The 15104-nt window shown below is 38.3% G+C and overlaps 1 protein-coding gene across 4 annotated transcripts in view; it reads right to left on the minus strand.

Moving 5' to 3' along the window:
- The window catches only part of Atp2c1 (ATPase secretory pathway Ca2+ transporting 1), a 101753-nt gene that overhangs the window by 44617 nt on the left and 42032 nt on the right, over positions 1-15104 (minus strand). For all 4 annotated transcript variants that reach the window (XM_027414361.2, XM_027414359.2, XM_027414358.2 and 1 more), the window contains 6 exons: positions 13871-13932; positions 12571-12679; positions 5212-5367; positions 4119-4187; positions 3050-3125; positions 1350-1416 (listed from right to left, as the gene is read on the minus strand). In XM_027414361.2, coding sequence (XP_027270162.1) covers positions 1350-1416; positions 3050-3125; positions 4119-4187; positions 5212-5367; positions 12571-12679; positions 13871-13932 — 539 coding nt within the window. The remainder of the gene's footprint in view (positions 1-1349; positions 1417-3049; positions 3126-4118; positions 4188-5211; positions 5368-12570; positions 12680-13870; positions 13933-15104) is intronic.

The following is a 15104-nucleotide window of genomic DNA, read 5'->3' on the forward strand; positions in this document are numbered from 1 at the left end:
ATGTAACATGATGTTGCTATTGATGAAAGGGAAATAAAATGTTTCCCTTTCTTCACCTGAATAACTCTAATTCTGTTTTCCTAGTGTCCTGATATGAAGTACTGTCCAGTTTGTTGTTGGCCACACCATTTCTAATAAAGGAGAACACTGACAATCCTTCTCAAGTCTAAGAAAATCATTAATTATGTTACAAGAAGCCACAGTTATGTAGTATCTAGGTACAGTGACCTATAACTAACTACACCTGCATCTTTACAAGCACTCAGTGGTATATGAGGCTAACTGTAACTCAGGGTAACCCCAGAACTCGAACCTTCATATCTGTGTGCCTGGGTGAATGGCTGCATGCTTTGCTGCAGGAACACTGAACTGGCCTTGCTGCCTTCAGGACACACATACCATATGTGGGCTGTGAAGAGCTGAGTTAAAGCATTTAGTACAACTTGTAGTGGGAATCCATAGATAATGAAAAGTCTGAGGACAATCTAACTATACTTCTTTTGTAGGTGGCTTGTGTTCCTCAGCCTCCCAATGATGCATGGTGTGCAGTCTGTAGCGTTTTCCGTCTAGCTTGGAATATGATGCATTCATTCAGTCTCTACAGACCCAGGTTCCTGCATGGTTTTCTTTCACTTCTTTGGAAACAATACTTCCTGAAATTGTTCTTCTGTTTTTATTTCATTATCTTTCATGGGTTTATTTCTTTCTTTGTTTTGCTATTTTCTCTCTTGAACTTCATATTGAATTTTTAATTTCTGCAATCAAGATCTTACATTTCTAGAAATTCTTTGTTCTCTGATGCTTGTCTACAATAACCTGTCCCTCTTCCACGGATGACAAACAATACTTGATGTTGAGAGGTTTCCTTTTTCTTTGAGGGCTGATTATTCAATTGTTACAGTGTGGTTTTCTATTTCATACTATGAGCTTTTGAACATGCCTTGTCTACCTACATGCAAAATGCAACAATGAGTGAGTTAACAGTCGAGTCTGCTTTTACTCCATTTTCCCATGAGATCATTTCAATATATGGCTTTTGTGAGGCAAATATTGTAACTATATAGTATATATGTGTGTATATATGGTTGTGGTTATAATACTTATATAATATATATAATATGACATATATGTACACACATACACACATACACACATACACACATACACACACACACACACACACACACACACACACACACACACACACACACACACACACGATATGGCTTTTAAACTATTTAAGTAGAAACATTTATGGGCTTCACATAAAACCAATCTCCATAATGAAATGTACTCCGCCAGAGAAGAGAGACAAGAGAATGCATATACAAACAAATACTAGAACTTACCTTACACTAATAGTAAACATTTCCAAAATGTCTTTTCCCAGTAACCAGCCAACCAACATGATGATACCTAGAACAAAATCAAGCACTTATTTTCCCTTTTTCTACACAATCACCTACAAAGTCCAGATGGAGAGACTCCAGGGTACATAAAAGGGAAAGCACATCCCCAGAGGCTGCCCTGAATGGTCATGTGCACAGACAGCAGCTTCACCTTCAGCTACGATGCTCCAATGCATCTCAAAACAGAAACTGACAGCATTTTCATAAATGAAAATGGAGGTAGATTCATAAAACACATAGATCTTACACTTAATATCAACTTTACAAACAATAGTGTAGCTTATCTTACATACTTCAACATGAGCCACAGCACATGAAGTATGTACTTCCTATAAAGGCATATATTCAAGATTACCTCAAAGAAACTTCAATTTCTTATTAAAATATTCTTAAACTTAACAAATTCACTAAAAGCATCTATAAACAGCAATAACCAAATAAAAGTAGTTATAGGAATACAGACCAGTTAAAAGCAAAAGCATTATCTTCCTGCCTCCTAAGGTAACAACAATCACCATATAGATATAAAACAGGTATTTTAGGGAGTGTTTCACTGAAACTATACAAGGGAAATAATTGCTTTAAAATGCATTACTGACAGCTGGGCATTGGTGGCACAAGCCTTTAATCCCAGCACTCAGGAGGCAGAGGCAGGTGGATCTCTCTGAGTTCAAGGCCAGCCTGGTCTCCAGAGGGAGTGCCAGGATAGGCTCCAAAGCTACACAGAGAAACCCTGTCTCAAAAAAAAAAAAAAAAAAAAAAACATTACTGACTCTAAAACACTAAGAATTATAATAATTAAAACAGTGGGAGAATTAGGAAAAATACTACATTAAAATTCTAAATTAATATATATGCTATATATTATTATATATAGCCAAATGAGTGAAGGGTCATCCATTAAAGCATGAACAACCTACCAGGGGCCACAGCCTTGAAGAAAACTAACTCTACATACCCAGCAGCCATGACTGCCAATAGATCTTCACTTGGGGGTGGGGCTTCATGAGCGCCACCATACTAGAATGTTGACTGGCTTGATCTTTTGCAGGACTCTCATTCAGACAATTACAGCTGCTTTTAAATCATGACACAGATCGTTGGACCCTGTCACCTACTGAAGACACTATTTCTGACTCTTCCAAACTTTCTGCTTCCTCTTCTACAATATTCCCTAAACCTTAGTGGGAGTATACTAGAGATGACTCGTTTAAGGATGAGCACTCCAGCCACTTATTCTGCACTTGAACCACCTGAGTCTGTTAATCACTGTCTACTACACAAAAGCAGCTACTCTCTCTTTGAAGGTGAGAGATGCAAGCATCTAAGGGGACAGGAAAAAGTATTCAGAAGAAAGCCTGATACTTACAAAAAAGCAACAGTAATTCTCCCCTTCACACTCAAAACAGAAAACCCAAGAAGCCAATGAAATGGCTCAATGGGTAAGGGAGCTTGCCATCATGCCAGACAACATGAGTTCAATCTCCAGAACCCATGTGATGATGGAGAGAACTGACTTCCACAAGTTGTCCTCTGGCATCCACTTGTGTGCACATAGGCATGCAAAATAAATATGTAAAAACAACAAAAATCAAAGAATACACAAGTAAAAATTGTACACATACTCACTCTTCTCTTACCTATTATACCAAAGGAGTAAAAGGACAGCTGTTTGCCTAAAAGGTCCATGCTCTTCTGCAGAGGAGTTTTTGGTGCCTTGACAAATTGGAGAAGATTGCCACAGTTAGTTAAATGTCATATATTTTCCAGGTGCCAGGAACTCCACAAAGCACTTGAAATGCACATTCCTAAAGCTAAGCACACAACTCTCCTAGAGATTAATGCTCCCACCTCCACTGATGAAACTGGGGCCTATGTCACATGGTGCAAGTCACACAGGAAGCAGTGAAAGCTTTCCACTTTAAAGACCTGGCTTACTTGAAAGTACTTCTCACTATGCTTCCCACTAAGTTAAAAAAAATCTTCGGCCAGCTTCTCCAGGACTTCATTTCTGTCAGCTGTTCATGCCATTTTCCAATTTTCCTCTCTGTACCCACAAACATGCCTACTAACCCAAGTTTATGTTTTATTCTTTGCCTCCCTGAACTGCTAATCTTCTTTGGTGATCTTTGACTGCCAAGCTTCTGATTCCACATTATACCAAACGGGAATCTTGGTAGATTAGCTAAGGAATCCAGATGATTGTGGAAGAACATAGCATTTACAGAATGCAATTTTTACACACACACACACACACACACACACACACACACACACACACAGGAAATGCTGCTAAAATTTTGGGTAGAGGATATGATCTGAGTTAAAAGCGAATCAACAATAATCCTAGGGGCAATGGGTGCACATTAGTGGCAGAGCATGTGCTGAATACTTGTTATATGTTAGGTGAAAATTCCCCACACAAAGTAGTAACAGAATAGATCCATTTTCTATAAGGAATAACACCTATCCAAAAACTGGTATGAATCTTTTTCTAACATAAACAATGAATAAAAATAAAAGTCTTTCAGAATAATGGCAATGTAAATTCAGGCCCTTCCAATTTTAGGATTTCTAATTGTGTTTATAAGTAAAAATAATGAGTAATAACACACTGAAGAAAATAGTCATCAACAGTATATGTAAGAATCTACTACTGAAGATAGAAAATTACAGATTTGAACAAACAGGTGACAGTTAAGTACTCACTTCTTCTGCTTGCATCATCTTGAAAACTTCTCCAAATTCAGAATTTTCTCCTGTTCCAATGACAATACCCTAAAGGGGAAACCAGGGAAATCCATTTATATTCAGATGGGATCACTGACAACTAAAGAAAGAAAAAAGGAAAGTGGGGGGAGGTAGACAACAAAGATCTTTATTTCCTTCTCAGTCTTACCTCCAGATATGGGATAAATAATTCAAGATTCCCTTTACAAACGTACATGTTTGTTACTTTTATTAATATTTACACCTTAAAAACACAGACCCTAAAAACAAACTGCTCCAAATGTGAGGCCCATATTTTAATTTTAAATGCCTTAATTCTCAATAAACATTTAATGCTGCTTCTTGTAGTCCCCCACTCCACCGCCACTTCTATAAATAATGGTGCCTTTTTTTAAACTTTATTTATTTATGTATATTTTTAGGTATGAGTGCTCTGAATGTGTACGTATGACTACATGTCAGAAGGGGACATCATATCGCATTACAGATGTGAGCCACCATGTGGTTTCTGTGAATTGAACTCAGGACCTCTAGAAGAACAGCCAGTGCTCATAACTGCTGAGCCATCTCTCCAGTCTAAATGGTACATTTTATATTGGTAAAATATTAGAAACAATTAGTTTCTAATAAACAAAATAGTTGAAATACATCATTAGGTGAGAAACAGACAGTGAGACTATTATAACCAGTACTATTTTAAAAATAAAAATAAAAGACCCCCCCAAAAAAGAGAGAATAGAAAAAAAATGGGTGAGTGGTGTAGCTCAGCAAATAAAAGCTCTTGTTACCAAGTCTGATGACTGCATTTAAACCCTTGCAGCTACAGAGCTAGAGACAAGTGACTCACAAAGTGCTCCTGACTTCAGTGTACATGGCATGGTGCCCATTTGCCTATACATACACACACAGATGCACACAGAGTGCTTCTGACCTCAGTGTACATGGCATGGTGCCCATTTGTCTATACATACACATACAGATGCACACAGAGTTAGAAATTTTTTTAAAGAATAGAAAAATCTATCTTTTTAATGAAGAAACTGCTTTTATAGTCGAGAAAAATCAAAATCACCTTTGCTTTGCCACATCTGACCAGTGTTCCCATGAAGGCAATGTTACTTCTGGATGCAAGATCTCCATTAGCAGCAGCTGCTTGAGGAGCTGTCACCTTAGAACAAGGAGTTGTCTCGCCTGTCAAGCTGGACTCATCAATGGAAAGATCCACAGCCTTGGAAAACAAGTGTTCCATAAATTTAAATTAATAGTACTTTTCGTATTTCAAGAGTTCATACCACCATACTTCTTCCAATATTCACATCCAGCCATTAGCTACATCTTGTTTTATATCCATTACTAGTAAAAAGACTAGATCATTATAGAAATATGTTAAATGAAGTTATCAAAACCTGATACAAGCAACAAAGAACACATAAGAAGAGGTTAGTCTAAAATTCAAAATACAACTATGGAAATGGAGACATCAGGTGAAACTACAGCTGACAAAACATTACTGCTTCATTTTGCTATATCTCAAAGTATTCACCTTTGTAAGCACAGAAAATGCCACTTTAGGTGAGGAAAATGCTATTTATGTGATCTTGATCAGTTTCTAAAAGCAGAGCCCACAAAAGAATATTTTCCAAGTGTAGGGAGCAGAGAAGGCCCCGCGTGAATGTGGTGCTGAATGGGTGAGTGTTGCTGCTGACAACTCCATGTCAAGGATATGAAATCAGGCATGATGGCAAGGGCTCGTAGCCCCAGTGTTGGGGAAGTGCAGACAGGAACCTAGTGCTCACTGGCCAGCAACCACAGACTTATCTAGAGCCTTGTCTGAAAAAAACAAGGTGGATAGCACCTGAGAAATGATATCCAAGGTTGATCTCTTGCCTCCACAGGCATGCACACACGCACACACACACACACACACATATTTTTAAGAATATTTTTTAGTTTATTTTTATCCCTGCTTACTTCTAATTAAAGTACTTAATGAAGAAAAGGGTCCTTGCAATTTTTATAAGTAGATTTTTTTTAAACATGCCTACTATCTGCCATTCCCCAGAGAGAAGCAGTTACACCACACCACCCCACAAAAACATACTTAAGAAATATGGGGCTGGAGAGACCGTTCAGCAGTTAAGAGCATTGGTTGCTCTGCTAGAGGACCCAGGTTTGATCCTTAGTATGGCAGCTCACAACTGTCTTTAACTCCAACTCCAGGAGATCTGATGCTGTCTTTTAATCTCTTTGGGCACAAAGCATGCAAATGGTGCACTGGCCCACATGCAGACAAAACACCAATGCCCACACAATAAGCAACAAGCTTAATTTTTTTTTTAAAGAATCTTGAGTTTTATTTGCATTTGTGTGTATACATATATACATATATGTATATATATGTGTATATATATAAATATGTATTTATATATATACACACACATATATATACATACATATTATGTACACACACACACACACACACACACACACACACACACACACACACACACACACCCCTACCTGACTTCATAAGAAAAAATTAACTGGAAAAAACCCTCTGTGAAGAAGCCTAGACATCAAACTTAAGACTAGAAAAAGATAAGTGAACTGTATTAACTATGCTGAAAAAACTAATAATATCAAGAAACATACTTTAGTGAAAACATTAGAAGAAATTACATAAGGAAATGATTAGAAATCTAAGAACACCTACCTAAGAAGGCCCGGATTATATAAAACACAGTTCAATCAACTAATACTTATTATATAAACCAGGAACTGAAAATAAAGCCTAAAGGAGAAATTACCTAGAAGAGGTTCAACATAAAAAATTAAGAAAAATAAGCAATCAATAACTTGGAAGTTGGGACAATTTTTTTTTTTGGGGGGGGGGGTTCGAGACAGGGTTTCTCTGTGGCTTTAGAGGCTGTCCTGGAACTAGCTCTTGTAGACCAGGATGGTCTCGAACTCACAGAGATCCTCCTGCCTCTGCCTCCCAAGTACTGGGATTAAAGGCGTGAGCCACCAATGCCTGGCATGGAAGTTGGGACAATTAAAAATCACTAGTCTACAGGCTCAAGAGATGGTTCAGAAGCTAAGAACACCTGCTACTTTTATAGGGGCTCAGGGTCCATTTTCCAGAAGTTACATGGCAGCTCATAAATCTGTAACACCAGTTCCAAGGGATCTGACACCCTTTCCCAGACTCTGCAGATACCAGGCATGAACCTAATTTTCATACACACAAAATACTGTTTTAAATCACCACTTGGGTTAAAGAGATGACTCAATGGTTAAGAGCACAGGCTATTATTCCAGAGAACTCAGGCTTAAATCCTCGCATCCATTTGAAAGCACGTTTGTACCTCCAGTACCAGAGGATCAGATGCCCTCTTCTGACCTCTATGGGTACTACTTGGTGCCCAGATATTCACAGAGGCAAAATACCCATACAAATAAGATAATAAAAATTTTAAATAAAAATAAAATTAATAAGAAATGCTTTTAAAAAGTCTCAAGTCTAAATAGCAGAATGAAAAACAATAAAAAATAGAGATGAAGAACCTGTGTGTAAGATTCTATCAAGCAAAACAACAAGCTACAGACATTCCAGAAAGGGGGGGGAGACCAGAGTAAATACCTGACTATATAATGGCCAGCAACTTACCAAACTTGATGAAAAACACAAATCTAAATAATTAAGCAGCTCAACCAATCCACATTGAGAGACATTATTTAAATGCTAGGCAGGAAGATGGCAAAAAAAAAAAAAATCTTTAAAACAGCAGGAAAAGCAAGTTCTATCACTTATGATAGAGTTACAAAAAAAAAAAAAAGAAATCACAATCCAATTCTTTAGAGAGAGATGGCTCAGAAGTTGAGAGTACTTGATGCTCTTCCAGAGGACTGGAGTTTGGTTCTCAGAAAACCACTAGAGTTATTTCCTTGCATGGGGATGGAATGTACTCGCCACCCTGTTTTTGAGACAAGGATTCTCATTGAACCTAAAAGCTCACTGTGATGCTTAGTGTTCTCAACCTGACAGAATCTAGAATCACTCAGGAGAGGGGCTTCTAAGCATGTCTATGGGACAGTGGTTCTCAACCTTGGGTCGTGACCCCTTTGGGGGTGTTGCATATCAGATATCCTGTATCATCAGATATTTACATTATGTCATAACAGTAGCAAAATTAGTTATGAAGTAGCAAGGAAATGACTTTATGGTTGGGGATCACTACAACATGAGGAATTACATTAAAGGATCTCAGCATTAGAAGGTTGAAAACCACTGCTATAGGGTATGACCTTGATTACTGTAACTGAGATGGAAAGACCTACACATATAAGTGGCACCATCCCCTAGGCAGAGGGTTGACAACAGTCTAAGAGTGTAGAAATCAAATCAAGCTGAATACTATCATGCATACCTTCACTGCTCTCTTCTGCCATAATGTAGTCAGCTGCTCCAAGCTCCTGATAGCTTGACTTGCCTGCCATGATGGGACTATAACCATGAACTGTTAGCTAAATTGTTTTTTTGTAGGCTAAGACCATGTGTCCATGCTAGCTGTCCAGAAAGCACCTCAGATCTGCCTGTTTCTACCATAATTCTGGGGTTCCAGACACGTACAGACATGCCCAGCTCTAACCTGGGTCCTAAAGATTCAAATTCAGGCCTTCTTGCTTATAGTTCTCTAACTCACTCAACCATCTCCTCAGCCCCAAGAAGTACATTTCTTAAACTATGGTCATAACACAGGTTGATATCACATTAATTGTAAGGGGTCAAGGAAAACTTTGCAACAGTGAACGGTTTCTGAATATCCAATAACCATAAATACATTCAACATCAAATGTATAATGAATCTGAGGTTTTTTGTGCCAGGACTCACCCATATTGAAGTGGGCAACTTCACTGCTGCCTGGTTCTGAACATACAAAATGCACTTTGTGCATACAGTCACACTACACACTGCCCAAGTTTTTATGAATTGGAAAGCTTTTACTGTGCATAGAAAGGTTTCCTCTGTTACGTAAACATAATGGTAAAAAGATTTATTTGTTATCAGTGTTAACCTGCATGTATGCTGTGATGCTACTCTTGGTTGTCAACTTGACTACATTAGACCACTTCTTCCACATTAATGACAATGCTTTGTCCTTACTGGAGTAGATTCTTACTCTGGCTATGAATTTGCCTTTCCTGTGCATAATGCATCTGCCAAAACCACCATACAGGAACTTTGAGAATCCCAGATCCAACACAATACTGTACTCCACTCAGTATTGCTTCTTTAAGGATCTCACTTCTCAGCCAAAGAAACGTGAGACTACGGAATCCACCTGTCTCACCATGTTTCCTACCAACCTAATGTAGCTGGCCCGACAGAAACACAATGAATGGCCTTTCAAAGACAGTCACAGCACCAACCAGATGGCAATAGCCTATAGGGCTGGAGTCAGTGTTCTCCAGGAGGCAGGCAGTATGTGCTGTAAATCAGCATCCAATATACGTTACGAATTCTCCCATAGCCAGGATCCACAGGTCCAGAGATCAAGGGGTGCAAAGGGGAATACTTCCATTCATTATCACCCCCTAGTAAGCCACTAGGAAAATCTTTGTTTCCTGTTCCCACCAGGGAGAAGTCTGAGCCTCCAGGTCAATGGAGTATTTGTGGTAGCTACTGGCAGGAGCAATCTCCCCTCTAGAATGAAAACTTCTTGGCATGACCACTACCAATGTAACAGGGATAGGATGGCTTGGTTGTCAACTCAACAACATCTAGAATTAACTAAATCCAAATTGCTGGGCACACCTGTAAGAGACTTTTGTTCCTTGATCAAATGATTTGAAGTGGGAAGACCCACTTCTAATCAAGATTTTTTGAGGTGGGAAGAGCCACCTTTAATCTGGACCACACCTGCTGGCAATCTATATAAAGGACGTGAAAGAAGGAAGTTTGTTCTCTCACTGCCTGCTAGCTCTCCCTCTTGCCCTTGCTAGCAAGTCCATTCCTTTATTGGCATTACAACATACTTCTTTGGGATTCCAGTGTATACTAAAGACCGGTTGAGACTTCCAGTCTCTTGGATTGAACAACTACTGGACTCTTGAACCTTGAATTGCTAGACAGTCACTGTTGGACAAGCTAGACTACAGCCTGTAAGCCATTCTAATAAATGTCTCCCTCCGTGTGTGTGTGTGTGTGTGTGTGTGTGTGTGTGTGTGTGTGTGTGTGTGTGTGTGTGTGATAATATACATATACATATATTATTCATGCACTGGTGCTCACGGAGACCACAAGAGAGCATGGGATCCCCAGAAACTGGAGTTACTGATGATTGTGAGTCAACATGTTGTTGCTGGGAAACAAACTCAGTTCTCTGCAAGAGAAGCAAGTGCTCTTAACCACTAAGTCATCTCTCTAGTCCAAAATTTAATTCTTTATGTAAAAATTACAAAGTACCTGCATCTCATTGGTAACCTTGTTTTCCCCTTTAGTAATGATAAATTACATATATATATATATATATATATATATATAACTGAAGAACCATTATTTTTGTGACTTATTACCTATGAATGCTTCATTTTATATACTACATTTGGAGTCACAAAAAAATTTCTCAGGCAAAAAGAAGTTATGAGTGGAGGGGTCTGGAAACATTTCCATAGATAACAAGACAGCAGTGACATAAATAATCAAACAGCAGAAGCCCTTCCCTACAAGCAATGCTCCAAATTCAATTGTATTAAACTTACTATGTGTATATCCATAAAACAGAAAATTACATGACAATAAAAAGTAATAAAGTACTAGATGAAAATATGTTAAGTGACACAGATCTACATAAAATCAATAAAATGTCTAGAATAAGCAAACATACTTTAGTGTCAAAAAAATCACTGGCTATCAGAGGTAAGAACACAGTGAAATCTAAAAGATAAGGAGTTTTCCTTGGAATGAGATGAAACTTTATAATTAGACTGTGGTAATGGGAACACAGCTCTGAACAGGCTGAAAACCACTAAATGTTAGATTTCATTTGTGCATATATTATCATATATGAATTATATCTCAAAAAATACTTAGTCCAAGTACAGTGTATTCAAACCTATAATGGGGGGGTAGCCTGATCTATATTTTAGAACCTATTTCAAAAGACCCTGTCTCAAAAATATAAACAATGGGTATTTTTTCATCGCCGTGGGTGCTTTTAATTTAGCATTTTCCTCAGTTTTTAAAACAACCCCTCTTCACAAGGAACAAATTGTACATCAGGAATCTAAGTGACCATGCTGGTTCTGAGGACCTGTAAAGCGTCTTCAAGGATGCTAAGATCCCAGTGGCCGGCCTCTTCCTGGTGAAGAGGAGCTATGCGTTTGAGTTCCTGGCCTGCCCAGACGAGGACTGAGCCCTCAAGGCCATCGAGGCGCTTTCAGGTAGGGACAGAGCACGTGATCTGGGTGTCACCATGGCCACAGCTGCCATCTGGGGCCAGGATTTCGGGGAGGGGAATAAACAATGGATTTTTAATGAATTGTAATGAGGTGGGTGGATCCAGCACTTTTGGTAGAAACTGGTTACATGTACAGAATCTCAAGCCACCAGACCACATAACCCCAGATAATTTCTATATATTTCCAGAGGAGGGATGCACTGTTAGGCAGCCCTGCCTTTCACTGAGAAAGTAAGCTACACATTCAGTAGAAACCATACTTCGATTTTTACTTTGCTCTTTTCTAAGATTACAATATGATAGTCTCATATGATTCTGGGTTGTGTAGTAAGCCAGACCTTTGAGTCAAACATACAGTCTCACTGAGTAAGTAATCAATACAGTGCACTATGTGCAGGCAATTATTTTGACACAGTATTTTAAACTTTCAGTAGTGGGCCTTTTGAGAAATAACCCCTCCTTGAGTCATGGAACTCCTCCACTGGAACCATCACAGACATTATGCTCTTCCCTATCCTGTCCCACACTGTGTTTCGGTTACCATGACTACCTTGCATGAGGCATTCTCTGTTCAAAGCTACATCATCTCTTCTCTCAGTTTCTACATTTTAATTTCTCTTAACCCGATTACTGAGTTCTATCTTATACTGATCTGTGTTCACAAATACTGGATTCCCTAATCAACATAATTCTATCATCTTTGTCTGCTACAGTACCTAACTCAGTTTGTCACAATGGTATGGTAGTTGACTAAGTGGGGACCTCTAAAGACTTTACAGCAAAATGCATATACATAGATGGACACACACACACAACACACACACACACACACACACACACACACACACAGGATACATACTTACACTTGTCACTATTTCAGTCAGAAAACTAAATATTTCAAATAAACTATATGTTAATCATTATACTGCTAACCCTTTAATTAATCAATATCCATGTACTCTCAACTTACCTCAAATAAGCGTAAGTCTGCAGGAACTCTGTCTCCCACAGAAAGGCAAACTGTGTCACCTGGAACCAAGTCTCGAGCAAGTGTATGCTCCAATTTTCCTTCACGCACACTGTAGCATGAAACAGAAAATATCACAGTAAGAAAACCATACTATTTCTCTTCAAGATTACATTTAACTTCAGGGACCCTATGTTAGGAAAACTGTTATTTTCAAAAAGATAAGTCAAATATAAAAACTAAAAGCACAGGCTAAAAAGATGGCTCAGTGGTCAAGAAGCACTTGCCGTCTTGCTGAGGAACCAAGTGTGGCTCAGAGCACCCACATCAGGCAGCTCATAACTGCCTGTAACTCCAGCACTAGAAACCTAACACTTCCTACCTCCTCAGGCACCTGCACTCACATGCACATATCCATACATAGACACACACAAATAAGTTAACTTTTAAAAATTCATCTTTAAAAACAAAGCAAAAAAGCTAGGCATCATGATACATTTTTCTAATCCTGGCATTTGGGAGGTAGAGGGCAGCGGCAGGCAGATCTCTGAGTTTGAGATCTGCTTGGTCAACATAGCAAGTTTCAGGCCAGCCAATGCTACATAGTAAGACCTGTTTTTCTTGTTTGTTTGTTTGTTTTTTTGTTTTCACAAAAACAAGAACTTAAGTACTTAACTGTGTGTTCTTATTAAATCACACAAGTTACAAAGGGGGGAAATCATTGGAAAAACTGATTAGCTATTCAAATATGAACATTGAGACTTTCTTGAGATATATTTCATTGCACTGCTTTCATCCATTACTTAGAAGAGTATTTAACATACACTCAGCTCCTGCACTTAAAAGCACAAGTGAGCCAAACTGAACACAGTAGCATCAGCTACATCCCCGCCCTTCTACAAGAAGATAGGAGGCAGAAATGGACTCCCCAGAAGTCCCCAGAAGGGCCAGAATACATGGTGATGAACAGAACAGACTCTGCCTCAAAAAATGTAGAAGGCGAACTCCAACACCTAAAGTAATTTTCTGACCTTCCCAGGTGTGTCATGGCACATGCATGCCCACATTCCACATATGAATATGCACATACATGAACAATTTTTGTAAAAGCCTGTTGAAAAAAGCAGTGCCAAACCATCAATAATACAGTGTTTGCTATACTGATCAGATTTTTCTTGTCATATTCAATAGTCTCTTATTTATGTTAAAACAAAGCTGGAACAACAACGCTTACAGTGCTATTCAGTTAAACAAACATTTCTATTGTTTAAGATATAACTAACACTAAATGAAAGGGACATACCAATGGCATTCTGGTGGAACAAGTTTACTCAATTCTTCTAGAGATTTTTCTGAACGATATTCCTATTTAGAGAAAAAGTGGAATTTAATATTAGCAAAACACAAAGAAATTCAAATGGTCCTTTTAGACTTAAATATTAATCATTATTACTTAAAAGTTTCTCCCAATTCATATCTTGATTTACTTATCCTTATATTCTTAACCCATAAAAACTTTTCCTTAAGTTATTGTAATCAAACAATTAAAAAATTAAATACTCCTAATTATACATTGTAAAAGTCAATGTGCAAATCTAAGATTGTTTAGAAGAAAATGAAAGCCAATTATTACATCCAAAGAGTACAGTAAAAGTTAACACAATTGAGTCTTTTTTTAAAGATACATTTGGGTTTAGCAACCAATGAAGCCAAAATATTAATCTGAATGTAATGTTTACTTTGAGGACTTAATCCCACACTGACTATTCTAGTTTGTGAACTGAATTTGCTTGGAAATAACAATGTGGCTGATACTATTCTGACACTCACTTCTCTTGTCATCCTGAATTATGTGAAAGGGAAGCTTCTGAGAGGCCCTGCTGCTTTCTGCAATCATAAAACCTTCCACATAAATAATCAACAGTTATGGCTCAGAAACACCCTCCATCTCACTGGCTACTTAAGCCTATGCTTTCATATAACACCCAAGGTTACTCTTGCCTCGTGTCTAATCTTTTGGCCTGAAGTTAAAGGGTGAGGGACAAAAGCAGGAATAAAATACAAGCAGAATCTTAAAAACCTGCCATGCCAGCACTCACCAAGTCTACCAGTCATCAACTGCTTCAAATGAGAATGCAAAGCTATGTATGAGTATCTCAGAACTCTATCGGGTCACTACCCAGACAAGAGGGATAAATGTCAGCACAACCTACAAATATGAAAAATTATCACACATGCCTCTCAATCTACCAACCACAGTGAAGAATTTGGAAATGTTATACAGAAATTATGTACAGGTAGAAAATACTAATCAACTGTAGTCTCTAGTAACTAATCAAACAGAAGCTAGCAGACTGTCTTTGCAAAGCTGTTGTAAGAGGGGCCATTCTATGACAATGCAGGGTAGCCAGTGAGGTAAGGGGATGGACAGAAGGAAAATGGTGGGGGAAAAGGTGTAGAATTTGTTTGTGAAAGTATTTTGTTGCTTTCTTAGACATGTTTGAGGAAAGGGGTTAAATCTGTATAAAAGCATACTT

This window comes from Cricetulus griseus, chromosome 4 (assembly GCF_003668045.3).
Source record: "Cricetulus griseus strain 17A/GY chromosome 4, alternate assembly CriGri-PICRH-1.0, whole genome shotgun sequence".
NCBI lineage: Eukaryota > Metazoa > Chordata > Mammalia > Rodentia > Cricetidae > Cricetulus > Cricetulus griseus.